This window comes from Hakea prostrata, chromosome 1 (assembly GCF_041222555.1).
Source record: "Hakea prostrata isolate BN-2017 chromosome 1, UWA_Hpros_2, whole genome shotgun sequence".
Lineage (NCBI taxonomy): Eukaryota > Viridiplantae > Streptophyta > Magnoliopsida > Proteales > Proteaceae > Hakea > Hakea prostrata.
In genome coordinates, this window is record NC_142600.1 from 2,463,020 (window position 1) to 2,490,918 (window position 27,899).

A 27,899-nucleotide genomic window follows, 5' to 3' on the forward strand; every position below is an offset into this window, starting at 1 on the left:
AAATAATAAAACTACATTCAAGAGAAAAATCTCTCTCTTTGTAACTCTCTCTCTCCTACTCATTGACCTTATACCTTGCATGGTTCTGCATATTGATTATCCCCTCTTGACGTCAAGATCCCTCTAACATGGTAGCTAGGAAGGACTGCACAATGGTTGGTCTGCTCAGAGCATCATTTGAAAGGTTATGGCACTAGAAGATCCTTAGGGCTGAGTTTCTTGGGCCTCGAATATGATCATGGTGAAGTGGGTCGACCCAGGGTGGATCCATAATTGGTAATAACAATTAGGTTTTTGGTACAAATTTTTATTGGGTCGCTGCCACTTACTTTTGAAAAAGAGAAATTGAAGAAAATAGTTCAGTTGCATGGCATCTATCTGATTTCACCCAAGAAGCGAAAGTTTGCTGGGTATCGCCAGTTTGCTACCCAACGACCACGGACGATATGGCAAAATCTCGGCGATACTTGTATGATAAATTTTGTCACCTAAAATAAAATATTAAAAATAATTGAAAAAAATTCACCAAATTACTCTAATAAAATGAATAAATCAATACCAGTATAAATGTAAAGCATAAAAAAAATAATAACCAACTAAAACATCCCTGCAAAATCAACATACTTGTAAAGTATGAAAAAAGATTAAAACTACATTCAAGAGGAAACCCTCTCTTTGTAACTCTGTCTCCCTGGATTGACCCAACTTTTGGTCTGTCAATCGACTTTCTAGCCACTTAGATCTCTCCAAGTTGAATATGTCTTTAACATAGTTATAAAATTTCATTTGATGATGAGAAATCATTTAGGGCTCTTTGGTTACATGAATCCGAGATTTGAACAACAACGAAATTTAGGTTTAATCACAAAATATACCCTATTTTAGCGAGAATTGCATAAAATAGCAAGATTCACCCCTGGCGAAATCTAGAGATATCACATTTGTTACCACGAAACCAAATCGTGAAATGATGTACCGTGGTTTCACCTAAGAATAAATTAAACAAAAAAAAAAATCCCAAATTAGAATAAAATGAATAAACAATACCAAAATGAAGCATACACAAGACAATAGCCAACTAAACCACCCCTCGAAATAACATACTTGGCATGAACGTTGATTCAAATACGTGCTGGACTCCTTTTATTTGTCTTGGATTACTCAACTTGATTGAATTTGAAATCTCTAGCCACTTAGATCTTTAATGAATATGTCTTTAACAAGTTATAAAATTTCGTTTGATGTGAGAAATCATTTAGTTCATCAATTTTACATTATATAAATTTAAAAGAGAATTTTATCAAAAAAATGGTAATTTTTTCAATTACTCGTCTTTTGGGATTATTTACTTTCTCTTTCATTCATGTTCGTGATTAAACGACGAAATCAACATTATCCTTTTTAACTCTAAATTTAACGTTAATAATTTTCATATTGGAGGAATTTCACATTAAGAACTCAATCCTCATGAGAAAATTACACGAGCTAAGGTAATTATAGATGCTGACTTTTGCTTATGCTAAGGTCAAGGATTCTTCATATTGGCTAGGGTTAATAATTCTTCGTTTCTTGTTGAGTTAGAATCCTCTATCTTTGCACTTTACCTTTCCACTCCTCCATGATCGCATTTTTTGGAGGGAGATTCGCCACTCGTCCATATTGTCAATGCTTAGAAATGAACTCTACTCTAAAATGCGATGAAGAAGTGTGAGACAAGCATCATTTTCTATCTCCGTTAGAAAACCCAAACTCTTGCTTTCACACTACTGAATTAAACACTCTTGCAGGATCACGAATGACAATATATAAATGTCAACTCTACTAAAAATGTAGAGTGCATGTCATATCAACATAGTAATTATAAATATCGTGATTTTTCTCAAAATCTGTATAATAAATATTTACTGTGGATCAAGAATACAATATTGACAAATTAATTTTATAATAAGATACTTTGATTTCATTAAGCCTTAGTTGTAATTAATTAGCAGTCGATAAAACTTTTTTTTTTTTAATTTTTTTAAATTTTTAAAATTAACTCGTAAGAAACCCACTAGGTCAACGTAAAAGGTAGCAAAGTAGCCTTGAAAATTGTTCATTTTCTTGTATGGTTGTCAACTAGCCACGTAGAGTGTTCTAAGGGTAGTTTGAAAGTCTTAATAGCTAGTTAATATCGAAATGTGTTTTGCTCAAAGTTCAAACCTCACACATAAAAAATCCAGATAAGGAAGTCTAGATTCCTCGTATCTCTAACACCAAAGAATGGACTAATGAAAATAAGAGAAAAAAATAACACAATAATTTACGTGGAAAATCCTTAAAGGAAAAAAATTACGAAATAGAAGATTTTGGGATAAAGAATATGTCGAGTGGAGGGGGAGGCATCCTTTTATAGCTTCTCTCCATCCTATCTTCTCCCACATCTACTTGAACTGTGAGTAAAACTCTCAACAAACTCCCACTTATTTTTGATGTTGAATAATAACTCTCACTTCTACTAGATATGAAGCTAAAACTATACAACAATTTTGATGGAAGGAAATCATAATCTCATTTGTGAGTCTAATAAAAACATTTCGTAAAGCCCTTTTTGGATAATGACATTCTTTTCCATGATCATTTTTAGTGCTTTCATTAAGAAATGATAGTCTAAATACAATTTTGAGTATTTGTATTGTGTTTAGAAGTGTTAATAACAATTATGGAACAAATTGGCATTTGAACAAATTAGCTTAATTACTAATAAAACCCTACTCTTTATGAAAAATTATTACTCCCCCCAACTTCTTACGGTGTTAAGAGACTATTATTAAGATTAGAGGTATAATATATATTTTGTCATTCATTATTATAATTAAAAAGCTAAAAGACGAAATTAACCTCTTTTACCATTCATTATTATGAGATAGTGATTTTGTCATTATATTATTCTCATATTTAATTTCAAGAGTCAATTCACCGATGAGATGAATAAATAGTAACAAACCTTAGGGTTAGGTAAGGCCTAGCCAAGTTGGCCAAAGGGCCAAACTCCACTTGACCTTGTCAAAGCTAATAAGTTTACTATCCAAACTTGTCTTTTGGGTTAAATAGTCAACCTCGGCTCGGTTTGGGCTCAAGTTAAGTTTGGGCTGGTTTGAGCCAACAATGTTTTAGCACCTTAAAATTAAGAAAATGTATAAATGGTTTTAAGCATTACATTTCGTCATATATACTACTGTTATCGTATCCAAAATTGTTATCATATTGTGTCTTATTATTTTTGAAATGATTCGAAAATAACACAATGCGGCGCTTTTATATTTGGAAATTGGGGGATTACATATGCCAGAAATTGAACCCACAACCAGTTCCAAGGGGGGGGTATTTTTTCTACCATCAAAAGTTGCTCAACCAATAATAATAGCACATCTTGGCAACTATCATTCCAATTTTTCCAAATAAAAAAATGGTTTCAATTTAAACGTACATATCAAATTGACATCCATCCATTAGTCTTATTGACGCATTATTTTGCATTATTTCTCATAAAAAGACGAAAGGAAAAAAGAAAAGAAAATCTTGTTCCTTCGCGCGTTAATTTACCAAAATATATAATAAAAATATAAAATAAAAAGCATAGCAGGGTAAATACCAAATACCATTGCGGCACGTCACTTGAAATGTGTAAGTTACAATCTTTTCCGTGTGTCTTGTGTTTTTACTTGCAATTGTTACATGTCATTATCATGAAATGTTGCTTAGATGCTGTGTAATTAATGCGCATTACCTGTAGTGTAGACTGAGTCGAGATCGAGATTTCGGCTGAAAATCCGATCAAGACCGTCTGTTTTTAAAAAACATTAAAACTCATTTGTGAGAAATAAACACCGAAATCTCGACCGTATGCTGCACAATATTATGCATTAATTGCACATTACCGAACCACGAACCACCATAATATTTAATCGGTTCATAGCACGTGACCATACTCGCCTGGCTCCTGTCTAAGTGGGCCCGGCCGGTCTTCACAAGTGCGTTGGATACTTGGATCCCCACCCGGCCAATCAGCAATCTGCTTTTATACGTTTGTAAAATTTTAAGATTTTTAATTGGAAGAAAAGCGAAGGAAGAAGTGAAAACTCTGGTTGGTTGTATTTAATATTTTTTTATTTATTGTCGTAAAGTATTATAGCATGGATAGGGACCCCACAGCGAGGAAGATGGGGGATTTTATGTAGGATTTGAATGGATAGACAAAAAAGCCCCTTCACTCACCTGATAATTACGAAAATCTCCCTCTCCGATTCAAAGTTCAATTGATTAGTCAAATGACCAACCTGACCTTCATCCCAAAAGATAAGAACTTTGAAATTAAAATTTTTATAATACCTTAAACCATGGTTTAAAGTATTTGCAATACGATACTAACTGATACATATATATATTGGATACAGTCGATACAACAATGTTGATCATTTTTCTCTTGAAGAACAAATACTAGAGTACACCAAGATATATCAACCAATACAATACAATATTGGCTACAAATCATTACTCATGTATGTATAGATATTTACATGACTTTAAGGATGATTGATACCAAATCAATGATTGAGAGTCTCATTGTGGTTTAGTATAAGTAACCAAATATCATTGTGGTTTAGTAGAAGTAACCAAAAAAGATTTTAGATATCATTATCCTATTGTTTTCTTAATATTGAAGGTGATGGCCAATACGTTATTCAACTTCACAAAACCATGAGAGTATGAAGTGATAATTCATATGGAAGTAAAATTATCTCTTCTTGTACCATGCTTTAATATTCTATGGAACTAAGGAAGTGCTTGGTAATGGTCTTAAAGAACAATTTTAGCATTGCTTTATTCCCAGGTAATATATAGAAGAATGCTTAAAAGGATATGCGTGGTAGGTGTTTGATAATAAAATAATTCTCTTGTGGCCACCCTAGGTGTTGAGTAACAAAATGATCATTTTTTGTTATTAAAACAACCCCCCGAAAAAATAAAATGATTCATTCTTTTGTTATTGAAAAACAAATTAATGAGAAAAGTCTAAAAAACATCACATAAGGCATATTATATTTGGGAATATAATTTGGATTAAAAGGTCTTGATGGTTAAGGTCTCTTGAAAAAATCCCCACCCATGATCCTGCTTTTAGACCATTTTCTACTATCCTTTAGTACCTCGAGTCCTTGCTAAAAAGCTAGACTTTTCATATTGTGGACCCAAATTGAAAAATGGTTTCGAACATGGATTTATTAAACACCAATTTCTGAACCAAGAATAATCTCCCAAAATAGAAATATAAAAAATCATATTATATTAGAAACAATCTCCCATACCAAATGCATAGTAAAGTTTATAATGAGGGATATTTTGGGTATAAAGAAGATGGTAGAGAAAAGGGTAAATCATGGTGTTTCTACTTCTTAGTTCTTATAAACCACATAATTGCATATGGTTGTACTTGTACAACATTTAATTCCTATATGTGTTTTCCCTTTCTTATAGTCTTCCCTTCTCCTCCTCTTCCATCCTCCGTTCACTTCTTCCTTCCTACTCAGAAGTCCACGCAAACCCATGAACCCTTCATCTCAACCTTACCCATGTAGCATGTACCCTTCATCTCATCAACCTCAAAGACTTTCTGCCATGGCATCACAAGGAAGCCTCACTCGCTACTGTTCTGCACCAGGCTCTCTTTTAACCAGCACCGTCAATTCAGTCATCGGCGGCAGCGGTGACCAACAATTCGACGCCATGGGATCTGAATCCATGATGGGTCGATTCTTCAGCGCCGATTTGTCTTCTCTAACGTCGGAACCAGGCTGCAAACCCGACGTCCCTCCCGATCTTAACGAAGCTTATCGAGAACAAGATAGCGCCAGGGTTGGCGGCGCCTCCAGCTCCTCCGCCGGGCTACAGAGGTCATACGGATTTAACGATATAGCCGTTGGAGATTTTGGTACGTCTAGTTTCACAGGTGGTGGTGGTGGTGGTAGTGTTGGTAACGCGGCCTCCGCCGCCGTTGCCGGCGGAGTACCCTCGTCGTTGACTAGACATAGCAGCTCTCCTGCCAGCTTCCTCAACCATCTCTTGGCTGATAATAACGGTTGGTTCCTCGCTTCCTCCTGGCCCTCCTCTCGCTTTCTTCCTCTTTCTTTCTATTTTTGTGAAGTTAATGATGAATTCTAAAAGAAGGATCGACACCAGAAGAGGAGCATAGATAAGGTTCTTGCTTGTTGGTGAAGGAGAAATGATTGCTACTGGGAATAGATTCTCATCCACTAAAACCTTATGACCGATGGATTAAATCATTGTACGGAAAGAGTTTCAATTTTCCCAACAGTGAAATGTTGGGACCTATCACTGTCAATTTAGTTGAAATGAGACATTAGTGATGTTTTTTCATTGTTATTGGTGGGTCTCTGAGATCCTTTTCAGTACATAAATAATTTGAGCTTCCCATTAAACCTTTGCTGGGTCAAGAATTTTCGTTTTCTATTTGCTTTATAAATTGTTAAGGAAAAATAATTTCATAAAAAAACATTTGGAATTAAATCATTAATGCATTTTAGTTCATTCTAGGAATAATTACATTTCAGTTGCTGGGATTTTCAAAACAAAGTTGAAAACAATCATCATCTTGTACCTATGATATAGCCCATGTACAGTAACTTAATTATGGGAGATCATTTTGCAGATTTTTCTATTACAAGAGGAAGAGGAAGCTATAGCTCCCAAACTAATGGTGGATTAGAGTCTCAATTAAGCTTCACAAGTGGGAAAGAATCCCTTTCTCGAATTTCTGAGGTCAGTGATCAGAGCGGCATTGGTGGCTGTAGCTCCGGTTCTAGCAGCTTTCCAGTTGGATCATGGAATGAAACACATTCAATCTTCTTTTCAAACCCATCAAATAAACGAGCTAAAATCGTTCATGGTGATATTCTAACCGGTCTTGATGGGTTAGATACTCAGGTAATAAATTGTTTTTTTCCTTTCTGAGATAGTTGTCAAACCATCAGTAGCTGTTTTGACTTCTATTAATTAGAAATTTTCTTCAATTATCTTTCATTGATTTGATTGATTTTCCAGTTTAACTTAAGTAGTTCATCACTAGAGATGGCTAGTGTTGAGAAGTACCTGCATATGAATCAAGATCATGTACAATGTAGAACCCGTGCGAAGCGTGGTTTTGCAACTCACCCACGAAGCATTGCAGAAAGGGTGAGTAACTAGTGACAACACACTTAGATTGTTATGCTAAAATTGATTTCTGTGCATCTGCTTTGTTTACTAGTCTTACAGTTCCCATTTGGGTGCAGGAGAGGAGAACACGAATAAGTGAGAAATTAAAGAAATTGCAGGAGCTTGTACCAAATATGGACAAGGTATTTAAGCACGACTGTTCTACGAAAACCCTAATCTGTAAATTAAAGTGGTACTATATCTGAGGAACCTAAATTTGAATGTCATTGCAGCAAACAAATACCGCAGACATGTTGGATTTGGCAGTGCAACATATCAAATCCCTCCAAAGCCAAGTGCAGGTTGGAAAAAAACTAAGTCTTTTTTTTCTTCTTTCTTTTCCCACTAGGTGTGAAATAAATGAAAACATGAAGTTATAATGTTCGATGAAATTCCCACACAAACACAGTCAGTGGTCTTCACCTTAACATTCTTCTTGAGATATGGCAAACCATTCCTTTTTATATATTCAATGACATCTTTCCACATGTTCTACCCAAAAACAAAAAACTTTTTCTCATGATAATTAGTGAGGTTTACTTATCTCTTCTTTTGATCATGTGAATCATACAGACATCATGTACATGGATAACAACATTCTCTAAATTCCTCATTAGTGCAGCAGGTAGATTTCTATTTAAGCTTAGAATCAACAGGTTTAAAATATTAAGTAGGCCAATATTTGATGTGTAACTCCAATCAAACCATACGAAATGATGAAGTCGTGAAACCTAAGGAGCTAGAGCTACCATAGATTGAATGTTTTAGGCATTCAGGCCAACCATTAACCAAAAGGAATATAGACTATCACATAGGCTGGATGAACTAGAATCTTGAATCATTGTGTGAAAAACAAATGTCTATGGAGCCTAAAGGGAAATTCCTGCATAATAGTAATGTGAGAGAAAATGTTGATTGAGAGTTAATAAGAGTAATACAAGCTGGGTAGCAGATCGAGATGAGGATATTGAAGAGATATATGGTAAAACATGGATGAATAGAGTGAAGAATGGTAATGTAAGAATTAAATTTGGAATTGCACCAATCCACAAGGAGCTATGTGAGTGCCATTTGAAGTAGTATGGTCATATCCAATGTAGACCCATGGATCGATGAACTAGTAAAGAAGAAATTCAATGCTAATTAAAGCAGGGATAGACCTAAAATGGCTCCTGGAGAGGTGGGAAGAAATGATTTGGTTATAATAGGGCTTGATCCTAGTATGACAAAATGGAGGTGCTTGGAGGACAATGACCTATGTAGCCTAAAGCTATATTGATCGAATCCGGATCTTCTCCCCGTCGGTCGGGAGTGCTCCCCCATGGCTTCTTGACCACAAAAACCAGTGGATCCCACTGGTGAAAAAAAAAACTTTTCTTTATTTTTTCCAAAAAGTGTTTTTCACCGTGGGCCCCACTGATGTTTGTGGTCCGGATCTTCTCCCCGTCGGTTGGGAGGCCCCCGGCCGACCACAATCGGGGCCCACTAGTGAAAAAAAAAACTTTTCTTTATTTTTTCCAAAAAGTGTTTTTCACCGGGCCCCACTGATGTTTGTGGTCAGGAAGCGTCTTTGTGCTCCCCGTATGGGTCGCTGATCCGGACTCATATTGATCTAACTTGTATTGCTTTAGTCTCTCCTTGTACTTCAACTCTTACTTCTTCCCTTTATTGTATCTCTCTTACTTCTATGATTGTATAGGCTTTTCTAGGTCCATGTAACCAACCTTATTCAGTTGTGATACGGAAATTGTCATTGTTGTTGTAGATTTCTTCTTAAATTTAATCCTTCCCATTTATTTTGCTGCTATCTTTTACCCTAATTTTATCATTCTATTATTTATGAAGCTATGTTATATGATTTTACACATGCTATCCTATAGTTTACTATGATATTTTAAGCACTAAAAATGCTTTTGGTTGTAGTGCAATATTTCCATATAAAAAGCTTAGGAAAATTATCATTTGATGGAAAACAATATCCATAAGGAAGTGAAGACAAATTTTCTATTCATTTTTTTAGAGAAGTAAAAAAATTCACTCTAGAAAGTTTTCCATAAAAGTCATATTCTTTTTTTCTCTTATATTTGGCGTCAGAATGTCTTATATATCCTTCTTTTGATTTTTATATGTATATATATTGTTTGTCTTTCATTTTTTTTTAATATATATTTCATATTCAAAAACTAAAAATTTCTAAGCAGTCATACATAAGTTTTTTTTTATTGGATGGAAAAGGGAAAGACATTAATATACTATCATCATCACTACCATTGGACGATAGATAGGCAAAATCATTTACATGCATATCAGTGCCAAAAATTTAGAACACATTCAAAAATAAACCTTAGGAGCCAAATTGACAAAGGTTGTTTTCAACCTTCTTTGTTCCCGAACTTTCGTATTTCTATATAACAAATACAGTAATAAAATTGACTTTTGCAACATTATTGTGGTTTTTGAGCAACTAAACAAGTTTAGATAAACTTAATTGTATTTTACATTGAAAGCCCAGATCTCCTCCTTCAATCTTCTTATTATAGAGCAACCAAATGCAGCTAAACGCAATTGGATTTCTATATTCAAAAGGAAACAAAAGTATAATAGTTTTTTCTACACTTCGAAGGATGTTAATTATAATTCCTTATATTATGTAAAATTGTGAATATACTATATAGTTTTAAAGATATCTAAATAATTATTTATTTCAGAAATCCACCCAATATGAAGCTTTGGCCAGAGTTGTATCAATCTCCCAAGTTGGGTTTGGGTTGAAAACCAACTATAAAGTGGGGCTTTATTCTCGATTTAGAAACTAGCTACTGATGATTTGCAGATGTAGAAGATCTGGTTTGACTGTGATTTGATTGCTGTGATGATCCAAGTGAATAAAAAAGTTCCTTATTCAAAGAATTTCTTTTGTTCGATTGGGGGTGGGGGCAAAGAAGAGGTAGTGAAAGGGATGCGATTTGCAAATGTCTGTGCAACTACATTAAATTTAAGTAGTTCTTCATTGTTTGGAGAGAAATCTGGGTAGTCCATATGATATGTAGGTTTTTTTTTTCTTGTTTTTCTTCAATATATATATTATTTTTAGTGGAAAAAACAAACCAAATAAAGGAAAGATGGAATGTTTTTATGATATGATTTTTGGTTATCTTTGATAACTTCAATTTTCTATTATATGTATTACCTCCTGTTAAATCTATCCACCCATTTCTTTAATATAATTTGCAAGGTTCTTTATTTTTCTGGTGTAACATCAGAACTTCAACTATTACATATTATTCTTGGACAAGTTCTTAAATTTCTGTAGACTTTTTATACTAGTGATTATTCTTTGGAAGAAATTATTGAATTTATTTTAACTTTTCATTTTCTCTTGTAGAAACTCAACAAAAATATTGAGAACTGCACATGTGGATGCAAGAAAGAAAAATAATATTCTTTTAAGAGAAAAGAAGGGAGTTAATTGCTGTATTGCTTAAATCAAGTAGGGAGAATCAAAAAAAAAAAAAAATCACAATGTTTGAACTACTGAAGAAGCTAGAGGATTAAAAGCATGACTAATTTCTTAGGTTGATTCAGTGCAAAAGATGGTAAAAGCTTTCAATTTAGTAACACTATTCTTTTCAGAAAGGTCAGCTAGTTGTGTGAAAACGAATTGAAAGGGGCAGTGAATTGGGTTGAGATGTAAAGATTTGGCCAACAAAGAGAAATCTTAAACATACTTATGATTGATTGCTTTCACCAGTGAAATTTGTGGCCTAGCCTATGAATTTGTTTTTTTAACTTTAACATCAACTTTATCTTTCTCTCAATAACTAATTGAAAATCTTTGTGATCTAAAATTTATTGCAAAGACATGACTAGTGTTTAATTTCCTCCTCCATCACGACAATAATTCTTTGAAGAAAACCAAACCCATCAACGTTTCTGCCCATTCCATAACTTTGCCATTTGTTGTTGATTTCCTTATAAATTATAGATTTTATTTTTTTACTTTCTTGTTTGTACCTGTGAATAATATGGAATCAACATGATATCGAGGTCGGTGACTATAGAAATCATATGTATTATTTAAGACAAAGCAACACAAAGCTTCAACCATTTGTGGAATACGAATCCATGATTTGTAGATTCTTTTTTGAATCTGAACTTCATTCAGGCCAGCATATCTGTAGCTTTAATTAACTACATCCTCTGAGGGACTTTTATATAATTGAAATATAGGCAAAGTTATGCCTCTGGCTTTGAAAAGATTCAGACTCTAATCTCTTACATGGAAGTGTTGGTCTTTTGCCAAATAAACCACTCCTCGAAATTTTGATAGGTAAATTCTTCAAAGTTGATTTGTCGTCTCTAACACCAGAACCAACCTGTAAATCTAAGATCCCACGTGATCTTAACGAATTAATGCTGCCATTAGAGTACCCAATTTATGAGACAAATCCCCGATAGAGGAAAAATACATCAATGATATCCGTTTCCGTTAGAAAATCGCAATTAAGTGTTGATATAAGCACCAAGTTAAAACTTTTCAAGAAATCAAGAATAGCCCTTGAATGAAAAATCTTATGCTCAACTCGTCATTGTCTTCCTTTGTCATCTATAACCACACTCCTCTTCCTCCATTCTTGCATATTCTACATGATTTTAAGTATGTGGGGATAATATTGAAAATCGATAAATAAAAACTAACTGACACTAACCATGTTGGTAATAAGGGGTCATTGTGATAGGTTACCCAAAAAAAAAAAGGGTATTTCCCTTTTATTGCCCCTATATGCAAGGTTACAAATTGTACACAGCAAAAAGGGGGTTTGGGCTTTAGGATTCCAGCTTTACAAATTGGGGCTCTATTGACTAAGCTAGCTTGGAGGATGTGGCTTTACATAAATTCAGCTTGGACCCAATTTATTGAAAGCCTCTATCTTCGTTATTGCTCTTTCCTAGAGACTGGGGTGGGCTGCAATTTTTCTTGGGCTTGGAAAGGGATTTTAAAGGAGAGGGACTCCACTGTTGGCCCTATTTTTGGGTTGTGGGAAAGGGAGATAAAATAAGGGTATGGGCTGACAAGTGGGTTTCAAGATCCTTCTCCTTCAAATCATCAAATGGTGGTTGATTTTTCATTCATCAAGATTCAAGATCATGGAAAACAGAGTTCAGTAATGCTTTTTTCTATCAGATGATGCACTTATTATTGGAAGGCAAGAATTCATATAGGCGACCCAATTTAGTTGGGACAAGACTTATTGTTGTTGTTGTTGTTGTTGTATTATAAGCTTAACATTGAGGCAACCTTGAAATTTAAATTAGAGCTCAGGCCTGGATACATACTATAATCAGGTCTCATCTCGGAGAAGTGTTGAGTGCTATATCAAATCCCCATGAAGTTCAATTCGGTGTTGCTGGGAGAGAGTCAGGAAGTGCTACTTGATATTAAAGTCCTTAAGTTTTGTTTTTTACGATTGTAAGTTTTATCATGTTTCGAGAAGTAATAATAGTATAATAGCTGATCAATTGGTCTGGAAGGCTTGGCTTGTTCCGAATAGAATGATTTGATCAAACTCCACCCCTTTGCCCTCCACGGAGACAAGAATCCCAACATTGTAATCCAAAGAGATTATATAGATGCATAAGTACATTTTATGTACTAACTCGTACCAATTAAAATTGCTTACAATAATAATTCAAGATCTCTCTTTCCAAATTATCGTAATAGGTGTTGGAGAAGGTACATTGTACCTTATTTTCTTCGTATCATCAATTGCATTGAATCTGATTTTCGTATCAACTGGAGATCTTGTAGCATAAGATTAATCTAATAATGCAATACTGCAAATTGGAAAACAAATCAGTTTTAGAGAGGTCATTAATTTGTTGTTATTAGATCACCAAGATTAAACCCAGCCAGGTTTTAGCATCTCTATATTTAAGTATTGGATTGGTCACTAATCATGTTCTTAAATGTACCTCTGTTGCGGACAATTGAATTGCTGAGGTGGTTTAGTTGTCGAAGCATGTTTTGGTTTTAATCATTTGATTTAGTTCTTCTAAGGTTGACCCTTTATGGATTATTAAAAATGTTCATATATAGATCAAACGTATTTCTCTTACCCTCTTGTTACTATACTGATGTAAAACCCAATAGATTAATTGCTTCTTGTCAGCATTTTATAACTTTTCTAACTAATGTTTGTCTAATTTTTCTTATTCAGTTCTAATTCTAATTTGCATGTAATAATTACAATGACTAACAAGGTTATCCAAAATGAATTCTAAATTATTTTCTCTGTCTCTAGATCTTGTAATGTCCCTCACCCACCATGTAGTAGACAAGGTAGCTACTTATTTGACTGCTGCAACAATTGTGATCAGCTGGCTTTAGCTATTTGTTTCTGTTTGCTGGATCAAGCCAGCTAGCTAATGAAATCCCCAGAACACAAAAAATAAATAAAAGGATCTCTTGTCTTTTTCCTACGTACGTTGCTCCTAAGAATAAAATCCCAGATTTCAAATAATAATGATCTTATTTGATCGATCTCTATTTCAACACACACATACCCTATAAAGAAGCAACGAAGGAAGCAGAAAATTTAAGTCATATTTGCACATTGATTGTCCCAAGTTCCATTGATTGAGACTCTTTGCTTGTTACCGGCCATTTGAATAATCAAAAGAACCCTCACCAGATATCCTGAATTGAATAGATGGATGAGTTGTTATTAGTACTTGCACATTGAAAGATATCAAGACCTAATATACCTATTAAATACATTGTATCGCTTTTAGAGCACCAAACCTTCACCAACTTTTCATAGGATATTTCATAGATCATATGGTAAGACAGGTCTAGAAGTGGCACAAATAATGGTGGCATCATACTAAATTAAAGAGCAAATGATAGAAGTACTGATCAACCATAATCCCAAATCTAATTCCAATAATTGTATCACAGCGACTTTAAGGTTGAGGAAGATCTGTCTCATGCTTTGAGATGAAATTGGAACAATTGATTTTGATCATGGTTCTTGGTTTACTAATAATCGCAAGATAATTTTGGATGGGACCTGAACTTTGTAACAGTTAAAGCTTAGTAATTCTCTTAATTAATATATGAAGTTTAATTCAGTTGATTATGTTTTTCATGAGCCAAAATCAAACTTTAAACTCAATTATAAAGGTAGATTATATTAACATGCATGGTTGAATAACCAAGTTATTAATCGAAAACAAAAACAAGAAATGTCAATCCTTGCCTCCAAAAATCTAGCTAGGGTGGGCCATTGAAGAGGGGGAAATTAACCAGCTGGTTCTGTCTCCCCATCTTTGAAATCAATATCCACATACAGACGACACTCGATTTTTACCTCCCAGCTTCCGACCACTTCAATCTTGCAATCTTTAAAAACTACTTTTGGGTGTAAGAAGAATTATTTTTTTTGGATTTGGTTTTGGTTTTGGGTGAAGAGAATTATTTCTTTTCTTTATATAAATATATATACTTGACGCCTCCTCGGGTGGAATTGTGGCAACAGTTTAATATATTATGAGATAAAAAAAAAAAAAAGAATTATCCATGTGGTGGCTAAACATTAGTAACGAGAAATTATTGATAACCACTTGGAAGTTGGAAGGACTAAGCGATGCATGAATGTACATACATGATAGATTTTTTTAAAATTTTTGGTAAAAGAATGTTTATGATAGATTGACACGTGCAGAAACTAAATGCATGGAATTTTCGCTTGGTGAACTACATCATGCATGTGCATGTGCATGTGCTTAATTGCTACATATATAGTACTTACAGGCTAAGGAGTATTTTTACCTTTTTACCCTCCTTTATTTTAGTTCCATTGAATCAAAGAATGATCGATCGTATAAATAAACCTGAAGTTGACGGTCCTCGATCATGGTGGTTTTAGAATAAGATCCAAATGGACCTCGATCATCTTGACCGGTTGACCCGCCGCTCCATTTCACATGCCAAGACAAGGGGGAGCCATACCTGAGGCTGAGACTAAGGGTGTCATCTGCAAAAGTAGAAGGGACAAAAAAAAAAAAAATCCAAATCATTCTTTTAATATACAAAAATGGGCATCTAAAACTAAAATGCATGAGATCGAAACGTGGCAAACAGAGACCACAACCCAGGCTATGCTTTGTGTCGTGCATGAAATGTGGATAGATAGAATGTAGCCACCGTAGCTAACACTTTGTCGGAAGTGGTGGACTGGTGGTCGTGGTGAAACCAGAAAACCCTAATTTCCCCTATTTTAGTGGTCCCAGACCAAACCCAGCATGAATGCATGATAATAATATTCTTGACGTGTCCCAATTATTGAAACCTCTCAAAACAATAATCCATCTGAAATCTCTTTCTTTATATATACTCTCCTGTGGGTCCCAGGAGCTTCACACGTGGCATCGGATGGATATTAATGAACCACGTCTCCCCCTTAATACAGCTCACCTCTCTATATATATATATCCTTCCCAATTATTAGGGGAGGGAGAGAGTCCCCCATCTAACCAGAATAATATGCTGACGTAGTCGCATACTCACCCTTCGATTCGCCTAAAAGTTAAAAGAAGGTCCATGCGGGCCCACATTGTCCTTTTTACAGAGACAGAGTGCAAGTCTCCAAGTGCAAGTGGGTTTCTTATCTTATATAAAGCACCCCCATATCATTCTGTTGAGGTACTGTCACCGTGTGTGTCACCGACCAATAGATCTTCTCTTCTCTCTTACACGCTTTTGGTAACGATTCCAACAAGATGAAGATGAAGCCCTCTGCACTCCTCCGGACTTTCTCATCATTTCGTTTTCCGGCGAGGCTGTCACCGTCTACGGTGGCTCCTTTTCCACTCCGGAGCTCATTCGATGAGTGGCTTTCATCGGAGCTCCATTCCTTACGGTGTGGATCCTATGCCACTGCTAATTGGGTTCTAAATGCATTGGATGTTGCTTTGTCCACCCAAACAATGACGATTAAATCTCTCGCTACTGTTGTTTGTGGCGAACAAGATCGGAAAGTGATCGAAGATTATGTCGAAGACGTCGTCGACTTGCTTGATGCCTGCAACCGATTGCGCGAGAGGATGGAGACTCTCAACAACTACATCGAGTCCTTGAGAGTGGTCTTGCATTGCTTCCAAGGAAGATCAGAGCCAAACGAGTCAGTGTTGAAACGTGCCCGAGTTCTACTTGAATCGTGTGAGTCCATGGAGAAGAGATGCGCCGATTTAGACAAGTGTAGCTCTAACCTAAGGAAGCTTGCTGAGAAGCTGCCATTTTTCACACAAGGTCACCCATCAAGCTCAACCGCAAGTACTGACACTGAGTTGAACGAGGTTCTAAGAGGATCCAAGGCCATTGCACTTCTTGTCTGTGGAATACTTGGAATCGGTCTATCGTACAAATCGAAGCGCGGATTGCCGGCGATTCAGACTCAGCAGGAGACATACACATGGTCCGCTTGTCTCACTGAATTACATAAGGAAGTGAAGGAGCAGATGGAGAAACAGAGAAAATGGGCCGGCGATGCGGGTTTGACCGAGTTGAGACAAACGATTGTGGCAGCTCGGAATTTGCGCGATCTTATGAAGAACAAGACGTATCAACAAACTGAACTGAGAGTAAATGTTGAAGCATTGAACAGAAGATGTGGAGAACTAGAAATGGGGATCAAACCATTCCAAGGAAGAGTAGATGAGCTCTATAAGCACTTGATCTGTATTAGAATGGCCTTACTGGATATTCTCTCCAGATTATAGATGGTTCAACAGAATCATTAAAGAGAGACTGAGACTCTGTAATTTTGAAGAAAAAAAAAAAAAAAAAAACTATTCAATCTTCAATTTTGATGGAAATACTACTGTATAGATTTTAGACTCACTGAAAAAAACTATCTTCCAATCTTGATGAATATCTGTCTCCACAATTCTTCTCCCATTCACTACTCTCTGTGAATCTGATTTTGCACCAACAAATGAATTAAATGGAAAAACTACCAGACTCAATCAAGTCAATATATCGTATACAACCTATGAAAGATTGTACGGTTGTTTCATAGAAATCTTCCCTGTTTCCAATTCAGTTGTTGATTCTAAGGCATCTAGGATAAAAAGGGGGTGAAAAGAAAGAAAAAAAAACATGCACAATTTATTTGTAGTAGGGTGCAAAAATAGGAAAGACAAAGGAGAGATTTGTAAAAAAGTTGTAAATGTACATCCGAAATTCATTATATCCCTCACTTCCTCACAGAATTCCATTAAATATCGGGTGTTACAGCAATGGACAAACTGCCCACTTTTCCACCCATTAAATAAACAATCTAGCTTCTGAAAGTTTGTAAAAATTTTTTTTTTCACCCCACTCTAAATTCTTCAAATAAACATATCTGAAGCTAGATGATGAGTCACGTTTGTTACCACATTGTGCTAAAAGTGAATTAAATTGATATAACCATTTTAAAACTACGTTCATAGGAATAGTTATATGAACAAAGAAGCATTCAGTTATTCTGTTGAAATTCCAAAGATTGATATTAAATCGGCCACCATTATGAAGCTTTTAGCGAGAGTGTGAGAGAGAATGTGAATGGGAGGAGAAACCTAAAGGAAATCCTCAGAGGGGGGAGAGACAGAAAGAGTAGCGGAGAGAGAAACGTGATTAGGAGGAAAGCTGTGAATAGATTTAGGGATATACAATTACTTTTGGAAATTTTGGAGATTATTTAGGATTAAAAACAAACTATTAGATCTTGAGTAGCTTTCACTCTACTCCAAGTAATCCTTTTCGAAAATCAAACTTTTAATGCAGTGTCAACTCTAATATCAAAAGCTTAGAACTTGATTAGTGCGTAAAAAATTTCCAAAGATGATGGAACTAGTTGAGTAGCTTTTTAACTAATCTCATACAAGACTAGCCATGCTCATACTTCAAACACCAGAATGGTGGGACCCATTAGAGACATAACACAATAGGTTCTCTAATATTTCATGAGGCGATCATTATCTTCGCCCTTAGCTCCTTCAGCATTGGTCTCTAGCCTAGTAAGTTTCTCTTTCAAAGAAAATTTGTATCCCCGTGAATCTGAGAAAACATTGTACAGCACGGCCGGAAACATCGTATAGCCGGTCAGATGAAATGGAACATAACTGTCCGTTTCTATTCCTCACTCTTAATCATGTCAGCACCATCTTCACATAAAACAATTAACCAACATGCATCTACCTAGTCGAGAAGTGTTACCAAATCATATCATCAGCAAACCCACCTCGTACAAGATTTTTCCTAGTTATTATTCTTTGGTGTGTGAGGGCTTAACAGTAAAATCTTTTCTCAATCTAAATATACAAATACCTCAACGAGGCAAAGGCACGGACGTTAGAGGATCCTGGCTTGGATGAGGAGAGAGAGAGAGAGCGGTGAACAGAATACTAATGTAGTCCCGTAAAACTTCACCATGCCAATCACTTACGACTAGGCTTCAAGGAACTAACAGAGCCAAAACCATCTTACATTACCACCGGTGGACGGTAGGACCAACCAAACCTAAAGAATCAAACATGAAGCTAACCAGCTACTCAAGGCTTCGAGGATAATGCGAAGCCATAGCATTTCATTTAACTTACCTCTAATTTTCCCTACGCCCCCTCACCATTCAAACCAACCCCACCCAAAAAAAATCGCCTACAAAAGAAGAAAAAGATCCCAACATCATAAATAAAAAATTTCTCAACTAAGACAAAATTATGAGGAGCCATTACGAGAGCCCATGCAGAAAAGGGCAGGAAACACAGTTCCGAACCAAATAAATATTTTTTCCCTTTTTCTGATAAATAAATAAAGTTTTAAAATAATATTTTTTTTCCTTTTTTTGGTAAATAAATAAAATTTTGCCGTTAAATGTAATAAATAAGTTTAGTTACCAGAACTGGCAATAATTGATTTGACAAGTGAACAAGATTGCATAACACACCCAAAATACATCGACTACCAACATACCACCCCCATATTATACAAGTAAGGATTGTGCCCTTCACGCATTTCTCCACCCACCACACATTTAACAAGATTGGGATCCACCTCTAGCGCTTTCAGATGAATGGGTCCCACTCTTAAATGTGTGGTGAGCGAACCGTAGAAGGAAGACAACTACTGGTAGAAGATCCGGACTCATACTATAAAGTTGGAATCACTAGCTCAAACAGACAGAACCTTGGGGTTTCCAAGCCACCTACAGATAAGAACATCATAATGCAATCTAAAATTTGATACATTGGGTTAGATGCAACCGAACAGTAGCAGATCACCATTCGTACCCATTTGGACCAAAATTACGAGTTGGCTACAGCACCGAAGGCCCCAGGCAGTTAACAAGGAAGGGAACTCACAAGCTTCTTAATCCTACTATCAAAAAGTCAAATTGGAACGGCAAGTCGAAAAAGTCGTACTCAAATGAAACAAACCGACCCAAGGATGATAACCTCCCAATCAGAGTTGCAAAATAAACAGACTTGTTTGTCGACTAACCAGATCTTACAAATATGAAATCAGGGAGGCAACAAATTTCAATACAGAACTACATTTTCAAATCAAATGCAATGGGCAAGGTGAGCAAATAAGCAATGTCATCCTACATATCACCATGTGCAACCTGTTCTTTTTACCCGAAAAAGTGTGCAATCAGTTCTACACCAGAAATTAGTCAACCACTTACTACACAGACCACTGCAATTTGACAAACTAATCGGTACCTCCCAAAATCCCAGTGAGAATAACTAGTCATCCCTATTCCTAACCCAGACCAGTCACATGCAAACATTCAACAACTGCACCATAGCCACACAACTGAGGTGATACCTACTCCCAATACTAGCCAACTGCTTTACCACCCTAACATCTATTGCCAACCTTTCTAGTACTACACCCAACTTGGGCATAACAACCTACTCTCTGCACTAGATGTGGACACTACCAAGTCTACCATTATCAACAATCAATATCATTCTAGATGGGAAGGGATTTAATTTCTGGAACCATACGGTGGTGTTCGTCCTGGACTGTAGGGGCCAATACTATTCAAAGCTGCCCCGAATGCCCTCCGACTGTAACCATAATTGCTGCTGATGAAATCTGGTCTACCCATATTATGCCCAGGGGGAGGAGGCTCTGTATAAAGAAAGAAAAAGATCGTTGAACAGTGAGAAAGAAAAGAAACATGGCGTTTCTTAGCTAGAGTTGGGAGCATGGAAGGGCATATTACCTTGTGCATAATTTGGTGGGGTACCGCAAGATGGGGATAACTGCTTTGACTGCTGGTAGGATTCTGTACCATTAAATTGTGAAGGGTGAAATCGTGGCCTTGGAACTGAGTTTAATGTAGGCGCAAATGGCAAGGACAAGTTCTGTGAGGGCTTATCTTGCCCAGATATCTGTTTCATAGCCCACGTTAATTCTATAGAACATGAAAGGAAACAACAATAACGAGGCCTTGCACACACAAACAGCTCACTCAAAGTGAGAATCCTAATATAATCAGGAAGCAAGCACCATTTCTTCATTAACCATCTTATATGACACTGACTGAAATAACTTTAACCACATTGCAAAAGAGATTTTTTTTTTTTTTGGGGGGGGGGGGGGGGTGTAAGTAGAAAGATAAACATAAAATTCTGAAGCAGCAAGAACGCACCGAAAATTTCAGCGTCCTATTGTAAAGAGTGACAAGGCCGGAGAAAAGCCGGACAGCGTACTCTGCTACTTGCTCAGTTTCATATTCTGCAAATGCATAGCCTTTGAGACGATTAGTTTCCTTGTCTCGAGGAATGTGTAAATCGACTACCCGCCCCACTTGAATAAGGATCTCATACAAGACCTTATCAGTTACTTTCTCATCCAGATTTCCTATTAAAGAATCAAAATCAAGATGGTCCATTAGATGTCTACAAGAGAGAGATAATTAGAAAATTCAAAGTAAAATACAAATGATGAGCACACATTACGAATAGCTCACAGAGAAGCTGAATGTTACCAACTCAATATTTTAAACGAACTGCAGTAGCCAAAATCTAATCTTATTACATAAGTCAAAACAAATTATAAATGCAGGTAGCAGGTGTCAAGTATTATAATATAATTCTGCAGGTTCAATCCACTGGAAGGAATAGAACCAGATTTAGAACTCTCAACTGACAGCTTTTCAGCCTCAGATTCTGCCCATATGTAAAGAAATCAATCCCAAAATCACAGTCTAATCATGAAAACTCAACTTTGTTCTAACATTTATTGTCAACCCAACAGTACTGCCAAGGTGCCAACAGCACCGAAAGTAGCATAATAGAAGGAGAAAAAAGGGAAGGACTGGAAAGGTCTCACCCAAGTTAGAAGTGATCGAAGGAGGAGGAGCAGAGCACTCAGCCAACTCTGGGAGATTGGCCAATCAATGCACACAATCCACATCAATGAAAAGAAAAAAGAGAAAAAGAGTGAACCCGGTGCCAAAGGCTTCCGCACAAGTAGAGTCCCCGGGAGAGGGGAGGCAATTTTCCTTCGCAGCATTACTCAGCAATTTTTGCTGAGAGGCTGCTTCGATACCTTGACCTCAGGCTACAACTGTTGTCCCCCGATCATCGCACCAAGGCCAGCCCCTCATCAACACACACTTACAGAAAAACCTAGTATTTCTATCCCATAGAAAGAACCAGTAAAACCAAAACAAGGGCCCATGGTTCCTCTTTGCATGATGTGGTTGCCTGCTTGCAACTTTCCATCCTTTTTGAATTGTTTTAGATTCTAGATACTGTTTCACATAGCTGTTGCTGTCCCCAATCAAAATGACAGTGTAAACCCAGCAATCCGTCTTGCAAGGAACAGATAGATCTTTTCATAAACCAGGTAAGCCGACCCCATTCAGTTAGGATAAGGCTGAGTTATTGTTGTTAGTTTGCTTGTTTTATGCACCAGACAAACCCATTTAGTTTCACTAATTGAATCTCTTCCAAATAGAGGTTTAAATAGCCAAGCTTAGAACAAACCGACAAAGGCTCCAAACAAATGATACTTGAGAACGAAACAACCCAATCACAAACTGGAGCTGCTCCATTTGTTCTTTTAAAAAAAAAAAGAAGAAGAAATTTGTTGTGACTAGGCTGCACTTTAAGCCTAGCAATTCCTTCTTCAAACAGTAATGCTTTTAGCTTATCAAAAGACAAACCAATTAAAGTTAGCCCAACTCAGATCTTGATTCCTTGACTACCCACGTCTGGCAACTTCATTATTATGCAAAATGTGCTTCCCGACCTGAACAAAATATGACTACTTCCATAAACGAATAATTGGGCAAGGAAGAAAATTTGTGAAGTGTCAAAAAGGATTTGAAATCTATATAGGCAGGCACAATGTAAACACATTAAAAAACAATAAAAACTGATTAGGTGAAACCCAATAGAAATTGCTTGTGGGTCCTACCCAAACAATAGAGCTCAATTAATCCAAAGCAGATTCTAATTTCCTAATCATGCTGGCAAACTGTAAAGAAAATACACTAGCAAGTGAATAGAGAGGTAACGATGAAACTTAAACAGGAAATCAAGTACAAAAAGGTAAAAATACACTAAGAAGGAAAAAAGGGAGGGTAATACTAGAACTTAGGGAGTCAAATGAGGAGAATGCAATTCTACTTCAGTCCTATGAAACTCAAGTAACAGTAGTGAAACAGTTCTTGATGCATCAAATTAACATACTAGAAGTTTCTCCTGGAAGTAAACGAGGGATTAGTGTTTCTGTAAACTTGATATTCCACAACAGAGAATATTCTATCTACGTTCTAATTGGTTTAAATCTTTTTTATTCCAAAGTTGTTCTCCATAATTCTAACTTGATAATCCCTACTTGTTGTCTCATCTATCAACACAATATCATCAGCAAAAAGCATACACCAAAGAACCTCATCTTGAATGTCTTTGGTCAATTCATCCATTATAAATACAAATAAATATGGGCATAAAGCTGATCCTTGATGTAGCCAAATTATAATTGGGAATTCACTACCTTGTCCCTCCACTGTTATTACACTTGTCACTGAACCATTATACATATCCTTAATTATGTTCACATATTCACTTGCAGCATTTATTTTCTCTAATACTTGCCAAACCAACACCATAGGGACTTTATCATAAGCTTTTTCTAGGTCAATAAAGACCACATGAAGATCTTTACTACGCACTCTATACCTTTCCATAAGCTTCCTAAAATAGCTTCCATTGTGTATCTTTCTGGCATAAAGCTAAACTGGTTTTAATTACTCTCTCCTATAATTTCTTACTCTTAATGGCTGAAATTATAGGAGAGAGTAATTAAAACCCATTTGAGAGTTGAGACAGGTGACCATTATAACTAGCTTTCTTACTCTTAATGGCTGCTTGAACCTCGTCATCTCACCACCAAGTCACTCTACAGGAATGGAGCCTTTCTTCTGATTCACCTATGACATCCTTAGACCCCTTCTAAATACACGTAGCTATCTAATTCCACATTTCATTAGTGTCCCCTCAAATTCCCACTTTCCTTGTTTGACTACTTCATTAGTGAAGGATTTCAAGCAATCTCCTTTTAAGTTCCACCATTTTATCCCAGGATAGTTAACCTCTCCACACCTTTTATGAGTTTCAGGAGTTATGCACTTATCTAAGACCATTAGTCTTTGTTGTGTAGTTAAGCCTTCCCCTGATATCAGTTTGCAATCCTTATAGAACAATCTACCAAACCTTCTAGTTAGGAAGAAATCCATTTGGCGCTTATGATGTCCACTTTGAACATAATTAAATGTTCGTCTCTCCTTTTGAAGTAAATATTTATGATGGATAGATCAAAAGCAACATCAAAATTTAATTTGAGATCCCTTCTTCATTTCTCTCTCCAAGACCATATCCTCCATGTACACTCTCGTACCCTCTTTGATCTTTCCCAATATGTCCATTTAGATCACCCACTATGATAATCTTTTCTCCTTGATTCCTTACATTAATCCATCCATATTTTTTCCAAAAATTTCTTATATATATACGGAAGCATATACACAAGAAAATAAATAAGGAGTTTCCTAAGGCTGCGTTTGTTTGCTGGAATAAAGGTGGGGTGGGAAGCATTTTGAAAAAGCAAACTATTTCATTAAATCCCAAAAGTGTGGTTTGTTTGGTTGATGGGGGTGGGAAAGTTGGACACAAGCTTCTTTAAATTAAGGAAGCTTATCTCATGAGGTAACATGCTAACTTTCCCACACCATGCCTTTTAAAACCCCACAAAATATGTGGAATTTTGTGAAAAAGTTTGGAAAACCAAAAAGTGGGATCCACATTTAACATTTTCCCACAAAATCCCTTCCTTTCCTTTCCTTCTTTCTCACCCCACTAAACATTAGACCCACATGTTTTTTTTTCCCACCCCACCTTTACAAACAAACACAGACTAATTGAAGTTAGAAAGAGAAATATAATTACAAGGAAGTTGCATAGATCTACTAAATTGTTTTATACTTATTCTTAAGCTTCTCATTTAGTGAATATTATTTTTATCTAGTAGATCTACAAAAATGTCCATAAAATTAAACATTCCAACTTAATTACCTAACCCAATTAAAATGTAATCCATGAACCTGGTGTAGAAGGCTTCCAGACAAGCATTGTCCAATTGTCCAGGGGTCAGTTTGCCTACGCAACCTTACCCCAACAATCTATGCTTGAGGGTGTTTCGATGCCTTAACCATAGGCCACAACTATGATCACCAACCATCACATCAAGGCACCCTAATAATTAAAATAAATTCTATGTCTAAGCCCAAGGTCAAATCGGGGACCTCTAGTGTGTAAGAATAGCGAGATAACCAATTACATGACCCTAACAACTTCCAATTAAAACATAAGGAAATTCTAAAGTTAAAGGAATGAAATTCTAACCTAACTAAAAGATTAGAAGATACATTTGAACTAACAAGAACCTTAGTAAATAATATTTTTACTAGACCTAGTTTTAGCTTTCAGTTCTTAAACATGTTTGATCGACACATACAAATGCTCCTGCATCAACTGATACTCAAAAGACATCTCATGCAAAGGACCATGATCAGCAAAGGTATGTTTGTAATTCGGGGAAAATCCATCAGGCTTTGTATGGCAACAATCCTGTTTTTTTCGTCAAGCATAGACTGTCTCTAGCGTTTTTCTAAATGGTAGCACTGGCAAAAAGCATTTTTGTAATAGCAAAAACACATAAACCCTTTTTAGGGTTATGTTATATTTTATATGCAAATGACATTTTGCTTTTATGACTTAAAAGTGTACATCTTATGCCATAGCACCCTCCCCCCCCCCCCCCCAACCCCAAGGGGGAAAAAATCTTTGTTGCTCCAATGAAGCTTGTAAGCATGCTAAAAAGCTGGTTCATTAGGGGGGGGGGGGAGGGGAACAAAAACAAAAAAGGAACCAGAATACCTACACAAGTATGAAGTATGGTTCTGCTCTAAAAGCACTGAAAAAGCACAAGTTTTTTTTTTTTTTTTTTGGAACATCACCATACAGAGCCTTAATGGTGCAAACAGAGTGGTCAACAGCGACAAAACCCTAGGGTCCAGTATCCCATCTTCAACTTTGGGACTAACAACTAAGCAATAGTTAACACTCCAAGCCCACCACTTAAAAAATAAAGGAAAAAAATTCCACAACACCCTCCATACGTGGACTAATTTTTATGAGAAAATGTATACCAAGACCATTTACAACTTGAGGTTTACTAGATATTACAGCCAATGAAGACTGCATGGACACATCATGAAAATGTTTAAACCAATAAAGGAATTAAGAATCTATTTTAGATCAGAAGAAGCAAAGAAACCAAAAACCATCTAGTGCAATCCTTCGGAGAATTGTAGAGCAATGTATTAATGTTGAGGCAAAACTTTTATGCACGACCAGCAACAAATGTCATCAGATGAGCAAAAATGCCCCATCTGAAACAACTGACACAGCAACATCCCCATCAAAAATTAATGAATGGATGCACAGAATCTTCCAATTCGGTAACACATAAATCAACAAGGAAACAAATCCAAAAAGTACAAAGGATGCAGTGACAAATCAACCATTTCTCTCTCTCTCTTCTTCTTCTTCGGGTTGGGGGTTTGGAAGGGGCCATAAGGGAGGTAACACAAGAACTAATAGATAGAACTTACAGTAAGCTTAAGCAGCCTGGGGTTAAGGAGCTACTCAGTCTGAATCGGAAAAACTGCAGTGAGCAATGAGGCATACAATAACATGGCATGCAAAATCTCTAGGAGAACTGCGTTCAAATCCATTAGTTTAATTTTCAGATTTCTATACCTGTGACTAGAACAGACTGAAATGCTCAACACAAATTCAATGGTGTCCAATCTACCTAAAAATACACTACCGCACAGAAAGCACGAGAATTCCCACAGATTCAATTCATACAGCAATCAACTATATCAGTGCAGGAAAAGGAAGGTTTCAAGATGGTGGAAGAAAGCAATTATATATGACAAACAGTAAACTAAAAGACAGAAATCTTGACATCGAGACTGACGTGTTAAGATAATCGATATCCATAAAAAGAAAATGCTGAAACAAATCGAACTAGAAAACCCTAGGGTTTGGCAAGAGCGTAAAACAGACCCAATAATTTCAATCACAGAAAACATTTTAACATTACAGAGAAGAGAAAGAAACAAAAACGGATGCCCCACGGAGGGGGGAAAGAATTACGACAGAAGAGAAATCAAACAAGGAAACATAAAAAATTAACCACAAACACTAGGTTAGCGTACCTATATATACCGTGCAAGCAGGGTTTCCGGGCATGATCGCTCGAATTCAAGCAAAGAGGAAGACGAGGCTATTGAAAAATTCAGAAAGAAACAGCAGCAGATCTCTTAGAAGAGCTCCCTGATTCTCACTTCTTCTTCAGAAAGGAATTTGGAAAAGTGCGCGCCTCTCGTTCTTAAAATTCCCTCGCGAGTGGCGAACTGAGTTTTTTGCCGTTTCTTTTGGGCAAACGACACGAGCATTAGAAGTTTCTGCTTCTGGGCAGCAGTTTGGTGCAAAGCTGTGAAGCACTCTGGTTTGAACGCAAGACCTCCTTGCCTCCTTGGACGGATTTTTATTTACTGCAAGGCTACAACTTGCAGTAAACAGAGGTCAGAGGTTATTTATGTAAATACGATTTTTTTTTTTACATTTAAATATTTATTATTTTATAAATTTAAAAAATAAAACTCCAAACACAATTACACAATTTACCAACCACGAAGAAACCTCTTGAAAGTTGAAGCACTGCAACCCTAACTTTTCGGCGCAAATTCTCTCAACTTAATTGATCAAACCAAACCCCCTCTAATAGAGGAACAAGACACTAATAAAGTTAAAATACCTAAGAAACAATACTTGGATTCAAATTCTTGCACAATACAGCCAACATGGAAGTGAATCAAGATTGTCTAGATTAAAAGGACCTCAATTTTTTCTTAAAAGCCAGAGATTCGAAGCAACAGAAAACCCTAAAAACTTGTTATTCGAGAGCAAAACGACAGATTTAAAGTTTGAAATGGAACAAATTTCAA

The 27,899-nt window shown here is 36.2% G+C and overlaps 3 protein-coding genes across 4 annotated transcripts; 2 read left to right on the top strand and 1 right to left on the bottom strand.

Annotated features, from left to right (window-relative positions):
- The first annotated feature begins 5,472 nt into the window (after nucleotides 1-5,472).
- LOC149026616 (transcription factor bHLH128-like) lies at nucleotides 5,473-11,415 on the top strand. Of its 2 annotated transcripts, XM_089154597.1 has the most exons (6): nucleotides 5,473-6,118; nucleotides 6,710-6,984; nucleotides 7,102-7,233; nucleotides 7,332-7,397; nucleotides 7,488-7,556; nucleotides 10,640-11,415. In XM_089154597.1, the coding sequence occupies exons 1-6, from the start codon at nucleotides 5,587-5,589 to the stop codon at nucleotides 10,691-10,693; spliced, it is 1,128 nt and encodes a 375-aa protein (XP_089010723.1). In that variant the 5' UTR covers nucleotides 5,473-5,586; the 3' UTR covers nucleotides 10,694-11,415. The 2 variants fall into 2 exon arrangements, with proteins under 2 accessions (XP_089010723.1, XP_089010714.1); XM_089154588.1 differs by lacking the exon at nucleotides 10,640-11,415 and having other exon boundaries at nucleotides 7,488-8,684.
- Nucleotides 11,416-16,035: 4,620 nt separating this feature from the next.
- On the top strand, nucleotides 16,036-17,034 carry LOC149026617 (UPF0496 protein 4-like). Its single transcript, XM_089153393.1, has one exon. It carries the CDS (start codon nucleotides 16,036-16,038, stop codon nucleotides 17,032-17,034), a length of 999 nt encoding a protein of 332 aa, XP_089009519.1.
- Nucleotides 17,035-17,145: 111 nt separating this feature from the next.
- On the bottom strand, nucleotides 17,146-27,668 carry LOC149026618 (RNA-binding (RRM/RBD/RNP motifs) family protein). Its single transcript, XM_089154608.1, has 5 exons — nucleotides 27,584-27,668; nucleotides 27,108-27,454; nucleotides 20,961-21,172; nucleotides 20,532-20,700; nucleotides 17,146-20,437 (listed from the first exon to the last, which is right to left on the bottom strand). The coding sequence occupies exons 2-5, from the start codon at nucleotides 27,139-27,141 to the stop codon at nucleotides 20,292-20,294; spliced, it is 561 nt and encodes a 186-aa protein (XP_089010734.1). The 5' UTR covers nucleotides 27,142-27,454; nucleotides 27,584-27,668; the 3' UTR covers nucleotides 17,146-20,291.
- Nucleotides 27,669-27,899: the final 231 nt, after the last annotated feature.

Excerpts from the sequence above, each read along its gene's own strand:
- LOC149026618 (XM_089154608.1), bottom strand. The coding sequence starts at position 27,141 with ATGCCCGGAAACCCTGCTTGCACGGTATATATAG. Across the intron at positions 21,173-27,107 it reads TGCTTGCACGGTATATATAG|GAAATCTGGATGAGAAAGTA; the intron begins GTACGCTAACCT and ends ATTCTTTAATAG. Across the intron at positions 20,438-20,531 it reads CCCACCAAATTATGCACAAG|AGCCTCCTCCCCCTGGGCAT; the intron begins GTAATATGCCCT and ends TTCTTTATACAG.
- LOC149026617 (XM_089153393.1), top strand. The coding sequence starts at position 16,036 with ATGAAGATGAAGCCCTCTGCACTCCTCCGGACTTTCTCATCATTTCGT.
- LOC149026616 (XM_089154588.1), top strand. The coding sequence starts at position 5,587 with ATGAACCCTTCATCTCAACCTTACCCATGTAGCATGTACCCTTCATCT. Across the intron at positions 6,985-7,101 it reads TTGATGGGTTAGATACTCAG|TTTAACTTAAGTAGTTCATC; the intron begins GTAATAAATTGT and ends TTGATTTTCCAG. Across the intron at positions 7,398-7,487 it reads TTGTACCAAATATGGACAAG|CAAACAAATACCGCAGACAT; the intron begins GTATTTAAGCAC and ends ATGTCATTGCAG.